Here is a 9019-nt window from a genome sequence, read left to right as displayed (position 1 = left end):
TATGTTCCTTTCTGTTGTTGTTGTTGTTTACTCTTGGCCTTTGGCAGTCTACAAGAGTGTTTTATTATTATGGCTGCTGCTACTACTGTGGTTTTGCTTTATATTTTGTTGTGCTGCTATTTACCTTAGTAGTCTCTTTTTCTATTAACAAATTTCATCTTTCCAAAATTGAACACATAATCAACTTACAACAAAGATATTGAGAGGGAATTGTTATCTTTGGAAGCACATCTTTAAGGTCTTATCTGGGACACCAACACATGACCTACACTTCACTAACTACTACGAATCATATACATATATATAATTTATAACAAGGGTTTTATAAGCAAAAAATGACAATAATCCTAAGTGGCAGGTTTCATTGTTTGATAAGTGACACGCTGGCCTATTTATATGTCGCATGTACATTAAATGTTTGAATATTTATTATAGGTTTTGGTCATATTTTTTTTATATAATGTCTAGAACTACTTATAACACATTCCTAACTTATAAATAGGAGCATAATGTGCTTTAGCACACTCGAACTCACGTCTTCCTGCATTAGCAACAATACCCATATTAATCGAGTTAAGACTTAATCGGAAAAAAAATATTTTACGGGTAATATTTAAATATTTTATAATCATTATGATTGCAATTATTAAAAAAATTAATATCATTCCCTTAATTTTTGTATATTTTTGTTTTTAAAGAATTACAATAATAGGGTAAAGCCCGAAAATAAATGCGACTAGCACGACTCAAATCCAAACCACATCTGGGACAATAAACACCTTTCACCATTTAATTTTCATATATTGAAAAATCATAAAAATATAATTCAACAATTCAAAATTTTGAATTATTTGAAAACATATAAAAATCAAACATAATTTCCCATATTTATTAATTTTAAAATAAAAAAATAATTTTGAATAAATGTGTAAGGATCTTGCTGGATTTTGTATAGACCTGTGGGGATGATGAAAAGATATATACGCTTTCCTTCATCTTCAAAAAAACTCTCACTGAATAATAATGGAGTTTAAATATTTGGGAGTAACCAAAAATAAACCCACAGTTATTCCAAACCTGATGCAGACCCACTCTCTTTTCCCTTCTATATAAACCCCCTATATGCTCCTCATTTGCTTCCCACCCCAAAGCAAACCAAAAACAGTAGTCTCATATTCAAACATTTCTTGGTATTTTCCTATACCAAGCTAGGTATGTATGTATACCTAAAGAGATCCATAAGGGGTACTGTCCTTGTTTCCATTCTTCAACAAGCATTCTTTTTCTTTTCTTTTCTTTTCTTTTTTTTTTGTAATAATCTGTCTGCTATAAAAAAGAAAAGGGGTTTTTAGGGTAACGGAGGTGACAGAAGAGAGTGAGCACCCAGGGTGTTTTCTTGCATGCTTGGGCTTTCATGCTTGAAGCTTTGAGTGCTCACTCTCTATCTGTCATCCACTTCTCTCTCTCTTTCTTTACAATTTTATGTATGCATGAACCTGTTATATGCAAGGGTTTTTGTGTTTATTTTAGCATGAATTTTATACCCAACATAGAATCTACTTTGTACTAAATCTTTCATTGTGTCAAAGGAGAAAAGAGTCAATGACAAATCATTCTTATGGGGTTGGAGTGTACTTGGCCTGTACTTTTTTACAGTCAAAAACCAAAACCTAAAAAGTTCCATAGTTCTTGTAAATCACTCACCATTTGCAAATAAACAGTTCAATTAAAACACTATTGTTTGCAATTTTCATGGTTATTCTGTTTCAGTCTCATGCTAACCCTATATATCATGAATAGGGTCTTATTAATTGCGTCTAAACTAGTTCTAACTTAGGTTTTAACTTAATACATGTTTCTCTATTTTGCCTGCTTTATTTATTTATTTGTTTTTTTCAATGAATTGATCTAGCTAGGTAGCATATAATCATGAACATCAGTGTTAGTATATATAATCTAAACTATATGATTCTATTATGTTAGTTAGCTTGTTTATGTGAAGATGCAGTTGCATGGTGGAGTGGAAAGTGAAGAAGGATCAGATTTTGGCAGTTCAGTCAAGTGTTTAGTTAATACATATTACATGATGTTTTTGTAAAATGATTTTTTAGGTATATATAAGGTATAGCTAAAGTTTCTTTTTGTCTTTCCCTCCTCTTTATGATCTTACTTGCTGCTGATTTGTATATATATATATGGGAATGAATCTCTTCCATAACTTGTGTCATCAGATCTATAGATATCACACACTGAAGCATACGTACATACAATCAAAATCTCCAAGCTAATGATCCATGAACATGAGCACAATGTTTCAAGGAGAGATAGCTGGTTCTTAATTTGTCAACTCTTATATGAAAAGCCAACTGTTCATCATAGCAGAAACACATTGAGTTACGCATAAAGATAAACATATTATTTTCAACTTCGGCATAGACACAGAAGATGGAAGTTTCTCAAGTATACCTAAAACCAAGGAGGAAGAAGACTAGTTTCCATTTCTTTTTAATGTATCTGTTTTTTTTTCCTGGTGGGGAGAGCTTGAAATGCTGTAAAAGTGTTTCAGTTGTGGTCCTTGTGGAATTCATTTCATTCTGTCAAGGTTCATGATTTTACCTGGCCTATTCAGTATATTTATATATATTTCCCTTGCATGCTCAGCTGCAGAAAAGGGAAACAAAGTAATTAATAATAATATCTTTGCTCCATGTAAGTTGTATTTTAATTTAGTTATATTACTCTCCCTTTGATCTGTAATTGGTGTTCTTCGGTGAAGCAAATCTAATGAAAAGTAAAAGATCCCACTAGATTATGTCTGAGTCATAATGGTAGCTGTCTCATTACAGGAAGAATAAAAATAAAAAAAAAAACAAAAAAAAAACCAGCATCTTGGTTGTTTTGGCTTAATCAGTCTCAACATTCAAAAACCACCAATCCAGCATTATATGTGGAACAGTGATTACTTAGACAAAAATTTGCAGTTACATATTATTGAAGTAAATCTTTATACAAAAGACCTTCCCTCTCCATTTGATCGATGTTATTCCATTCTTCCACTCTTTAAGCATAACTAAGCGAAAGGAATTTTATCAACTTTTTTATTGAAACAAGGAAACAAAATGGTAAAATTGTACCACATTTGCATGAATGAATTCAATACTAACATAAATATTAAGTACTAATTTTAAAAGCAAAATCAAGAAAATACTATGATTGAAGTGAAAGCTTATATGATACTATTCAATCTAATTGGAAATACATGATATTTAGTGCGGAAGTTGGGATATGCTCCTCGAAATTGTTCTCTGGAAACCAAGAGCTGATTAAGCTTTGAGACTCATTGGTTGGACTTCCTTTCGCCCATTTATCTACCAATCTAAAGCCATATCTAGATGCAGCTGAAAGTAAGGACGGTTCATCGACTCGTCGGAAGATATGACACAGGATAAGTGCTGGTGCTTGGTCTTTCTCAGCACTTTTGTTGGATGAAATCAACTCTCTGGCTGTTGAAAACAATGGTAAAATAGCATCAGGAATGTAGGTGACATCTGTTCCGATGATGACTTCAAAGCCTTCATTATTCATGGCTTTAATGGCATCGATATCAACTCGGTTTCCCCATTCGAGTTTCTTCATAACAAGTTTAGCGAGATATGGTGGTCTAAGGTTTGATGTGATGTTTTGGTTCAACAGTTCAAGCGCTTTTCTATCTCCGTCAGTGGCAACCATAATGCTTGCCGATCTAACTGCAACCATTGAACAGATGCCTCCGCAGCCAGCCCCCAATTCCAAAACCCTTTTCCCTGCAACAATACTAGGATTTCTTGCAAGGATAGCAGCCATCAATCGAGCTGATTCCCACAACATCAAGCCAGTTGATTTGCAGGTGTGCTGATACTCTTTGGATAGTACTTTGATCTTGATATCACAACCTCCAAGCTCAATCTCAATAACCTGAGGAAAACATTAGACAGAGAGAAACTTGATGTATTTGAATAAGTAAAAATAACAGGCATTTTAAGATATGCAACTGACGCAAAGTCCAAGCAAAAATTTGATCCATAATTTTGAAATATGGAGCGCAATGAAGGAAAAGATGAGCAACAGGATGCATTTCTTGTTTGAATATCAGAAACATTAAAAAAGACCAGAAAAGAAATTGAACTATAAATATATATATATATATAACATTCATTCGTTCATCAACTTTCAAAAAGTATTCAGATATTTACCTCAGTATCATTAGTTGGAGCTCCAAACATTTCGACTGCCATACCTTCAGACATGTCAACCACAAAATCTTTAATGGGCTCTGCATCAGCTTTAGGCTTAATGTTCTCTTGACAACATAGGTCAGACTTACTTAGAGCCTCGGAAGAAGGTGCACAGTTTACACCATCTGAATAGCGAAATACAGCTTGGACCCAACGCCTAAAATAACAGGGAACACAATTCCTTTAGGGAAAACATAACTATTCCAAGAAAAGTGAAAAGAACTCAAAAGTAAGAAATCAGAGTAAGTATCATTTCATAATGGGGGGAAAGTTCTCTTGTTAAACCATTTATCATTTACCGATTCATAACCAATTCACGTGCTCGATTCTCAACTTGTTTACAACACAAACCAAGTTCTTCAGCATCAAGTCCTTGTTCTTTAAACAAGCTTGTCAAGAACTCTTTAGAAAAATAGAAAGCACGCTGCAAAGGAAAAACGAAGAGTAAAAATTTATCTTGTTTAAAAAAAAAATACTAAGATTAATGCATAACATAACTGGGACATACAGTGCCATCACCCCTGACATAGAAATTTTCACTGATTTGCTGATCCTTGGTAGAGAACCTTTCCTGTAAAACCAAGGCATATATGAAAATACGCATCAGAAGAAGACTAACCACCCTGATAAGGTACAGTATAAACCAAAAAGTTTAGGACAAGGTCAAGTGAAACAATGTAGACTCCAGGAAAAGAGGGAAAATATCAACTATCAAATTGAACAAAATCTGAAATATATATTTCCTGATAGCAAAGGTATCATCCAGGGGCAAACAAGACCTTAATTAAAGCACAAAAATCTAAGAATGTACTCAGATTATCACAAGAAGCTATTAACACATTATAGGATCTCATCACATTAATCTCACAGAAAAAAGTGCTTAAAGATAAGTGCATACCTGAGCAAGGTCGCCAACGGCATAGTCTCGAAACAGCACATAACCATTTGGCTGGAAATAGAAGAAATATTTGAAAAAATAATAAAGGTCCAAGTTTAGTTTTGTCTCATCAAGATAGATAAGAAATTCTTCTTATATATATTGCTGTGATGCAAATACTGTTATCAAATTACCTTGAGAACTTTTTTGATGTTCTGCAAGACTAGAGGCATCTTCTCTGGTGATACTGCAGATAACACAAAAATCTACTTAAATGTCAGCCCCTTAAAGTAATAAACATCATTAACAAAAATATATATATAAGCGCTTGTGGCAGACAATGAAATATCCAAAGGATTATTCAAATACCATGGTTACAACATCGACAGAGGCGGGAGAAATATGTTTGCCAAGGTCATCAGAGGTCAGGTCACAGACGAAAGCACTTACATGAGTCTCGTTGAATTCTTTATGTGCCTACAGTAATAAGAAAAAAAAATTCATTCATGCTACAATACCTATTTAAACTAGATATCTAAATAATAGCAACTCAGCCCCCAATTATGGAAAACAGAGCAATTAGGACAAGAAATTAAACCTTAACTAAATTAACTGCTCGTTGTGAAAAGTCACACGCATAAACAAAAACATCTGGGTATGTAGCAATTAAAGGGAATACAGCATTTCCAGCACCACAGCCAACCTGCTTATCACGGTAACTCACGTTAAGTCTATAAATATAGCAACTTTAGAGGAGGAGAATTTAAGAATCTTAAACAAGGACACTACTTAACATACACTATAAGGAAAAGTGTAAAGTGCTACCATAAATAGTGACCAACAATATGAATAAACATTGAACGAGGTTTGTCACATGATTCACAAATAAAAATAGGGGCATCTCAAATAAGATTACCAGCCTGTTTAAGCAAATAAAATAAGAACTCATAGGGAAAGCTGAAAAGTTAGCACAATTCTCATTTACTCGAACTCAGTTAACAAGTTTATTTCCAAATAAGCTGGCATTAACAGAAAACCTATAGCAAAAGTAACTCAAGAAAATAGTAGGTAGTCTAATTTGTATGCCACATAGATGCTGAATGGGCACTAAGGTGAATGATAACGATCGGTGATTTACCTCCAAAATTACTTTTCTTCCACTTCCCTGAGAAAAAAGGTAAACAAAAGGGAGGGGAAAGTTAAAATTTACTGAAAAAACTTATCTTGAAGAATTATAAAATCGATAGTAAAGAGAAAACTGTTAGCTCTGACTCACAGAGAAATACTGATCCCATTCCTTGTCCAAGTAGTGCCGATCTTTGAAAAACTGAAACAATACGAATTGAGCAATGTCATAATCAATACAAGTAATCATAGCAAAAAATAAATAAATAAAACTTTTGGCAGTGGTTCCATAGAAGTTTCAGGTTTTGTAGAAGTGACCCAAAAAAGAAACTTGGCAATCAGCACTATAGCTACTACAAAGACCAATCCAAATTTTCTAACTTACGAGCCTAGATGTTACGTACTTGAGAAGCTATACATATCAGTTATCATTGCATTAACAGCCAGTCAAAAAAACAGGTTTTGGATCAGAGTACCGGTAGAGCATTGAAGTAATAACACAGCATTACAACAATGGTAGTAGTAGCTAAGAAAAGGGTGAAAAAATAACTAAAGAAAAGTGCAAAGGGACTTGCTTTATCTTGATGCCGCCTGTAGAATTGATCCCAGTACTTCTTAGCATCTCTTTCATACTTAGCTGCAAAAAAAAAAAAAATCTAACTTAAAACACCAAATATCGACTCGATGCAGACCAAGAATTGTGAACAAAAAGGGAGTAATTTGGACACCTATCCAAAATGGGGAAACTCCACTGGTAGTGGGAGGGTATATTTGTATCCTCTGTGCTGGTTGTTGCTGCTTCACATTATTCTCTGTATTGGACTCCATTATTGTATAACCCTTACTGAAAGAAGAAAGAAAAAAAAAAGACTTTCAAACGCCGTGAAATAGGAATTGTAATTGGCAAATATTAGAAGCGAACAACTAATATAACAAACATGCACCAATGGATTCAGACATTATCTCATAATCTCAAAAACAAAAAAAAAAGGAAGAAAAATTAAATGAATTCATCTACCTGTGTTTGAATAGGCGTGCGATCACTGGAAAGAAGAGAGAAAGTCAGAGAAAACAAAGAATTAGGGTTTGCTGCTGAAGCTGGCTTAAGCTAAATGTTAGGATGACGCCTAAAACGCATCGTTTTCGTACGTTTTTCTTCCTTTTTGATTTTTTTTTTTCTGAATCCCTGGTACACGATCGCATTGAATATTTATAATAAATTTTTATAGTTATAGGAACAGCAGTGGGTGGATGAAGGAACGGCGGGGATTGAGGCAGGGGTACAACGGCAGCAATCGATTGAGGTAGCAAAGAGGGGGATTAAAATATTATTTCTTCTAATAACTCCTCAGTTCTCTTCAGGATAAAGAAAGTAAAACGCGTCCTAAAACATCTTGTAGAAGGTTTTTTTTTTTTCTCAAAAATAACATATACCGGTAAATTTCAGAAAAAAATAATATAGATAGTCAAATAATTTTTTTTCAGCATATAAGGATAAATCAACGGAGTATAAATACTAAATTAAAAAGTACAAAACTCAGTTGGTCTGAAATGTGTTACAGGTTGCTAAGCAGCAGCATTATCAACTACACAGAAAGCAGTGGCCTTTGTTCCTAATTGTATTTCTAGTTAATAGGGTTTGGTGTCGCAGTAAGAAGTACAATAATTGGAAATGGAGGATGATGCTGTCTCTAAATTCACCCTTATCAATGTCGCTCAACCACAAGATTTCCACCATTCGCAATGCTGGCCTTTCTAAACTCCACGTTCTTCCTAAATGATTTTCCAATATAATGTTTGTTCCACGTTTTTTGATATTCTTATAGTTTTCCTTTTAGCTATATATGTTTTAATTTGTAAATACATGTTTTGTTTATTATTAGAATTCTTTAAATTTTTTTATTTAATTTATTCCCTATAATCGAAACTATTATAACTTGTTTAAACTCCAATACTTAAAACCGATTATAATTTCATCCTTAACCAGCCTTTAAATATTAAAAGTTACAAAAATTTTATGTTAAGATTAATACATTTTCATATTAGTCCCTAGATTCAAAACTAATAAAAATTTATTTACAAAATGGTCCTATTTAGCTACCAAGCTCATAAATCTACCATATAACTTCAACAACTAAAAATTATTAATAGCAAGTTTTAAAATTTTTAACAGTTTTACGAAATAATCTACGGATTAGCTAGACTAAGCTACAATAATCTCAAAAATATAAAAATTAGTAAAAATGGACTTAAGAAGTACTCACATGCAACGGCCAATTATGCTCCAGGAAAATGACTATGGCTTCTTGTTTCTTTTGTAGTTTCAGGTGGAAGAAAACAAGATGGGAAAGATGACCCTTATTTTGTTTTATTAAACTAACTTTTGTTTATTTAAAATTTTAACTTAACATTATAATATAATTACTCACAGTCCAAATATTATAAAAATGGCTAAATTACCACTTAAATAACTTAACAAAATTTAATTAAGTCATTAGACATTCAATGGAAATCAAGTTTTCTATTATTGTTACGATTTAGTCATTTTTTCTTAATTAACTATTCAATCACTAAAATTACTGAACCAAACTCTAATACGAAACTCTAATAACCTCTTAAATATTAAATAAATAATATTTATTTACTCACAAAATTTTGGTCCCGAAACCACTAAAAATGAGTTGTTACAAAGCACTTCAAAAATATGTTTGCAAGTTGCTCATAACATGTTATTATTGAACAA

General features: G+C 32.8%; 1 protein-coding gene and 1 long non-coding RNA gene across 2 annotated transcripts; one reads left to right on the top strand and one right to left on the bottom strand.

Annotated features, from left to right (window-relative positions):
* The first annotated feature begins 1035 nt into the window (after positions 1-1035).
* Positions 1036-2807, top strand: LOC107962832 (uncharacterized). The gene is made up of 2 exons (XR_001701790.2): positions 1036-1245; positions 2232-2807. It is a non-coding gene; the product is annotated as an uncharacterized lncRNA (long non-coding RNA).
* A 264-nt stretch (positions 2808-3071) lies between these two features.
* On the bottom strand, positions 3072-8071 carry LOC107962831 (uncharacterized). The gene is made up of 13 exons (XM_016899365.2): positions 7295-8071; positions 7005-7120; positions 6852-6913; positions 6428-6478; positions 6290-6316; positions 5750-5854; positions 5521-5628; positions 5346-5417; positions 5173-5223; positions 4783-4845; positions 4574-4698; positions 4233-4431; positions 3072-3954 (listed from the first exon to the last, which is right to left on the bottom strand). Exons 2-13 carry the CDS (start codon positions 7102-7104, stop codon positions 3241-3243), a joined length of 1677 nt encoding a protein of 558 aa, XP_016754854.1. The 5' UTR covers positions 7105-7120; positions 7295-8071; the 3' UTR covers positions 3072-3240.
* Between the last annotated feature and the right edge of the window lie 948 nt (positions 8072-9019).

The sequence above is a fragment of the Gossypium hirsutum genome, chromosome A06 (genome assembly GCF_007990345.1).
Source record: "Gossypium hirsutum isolate 1008001.06 chromosome A06, Gossypium_hirsutum_v2.1, whole genome shotgun sequence".
Taxonomy (NCBI): domain Eukaryota; kingdom Viridiplantae; phylum Streptophyta; class Magnoliopsida; order Malvales; family Malvaceae; genus Gossypium; species Gossypium hirsutum.
This window is presented reverse-complemented; position numbering and strand designations above follow the sequence as displayed.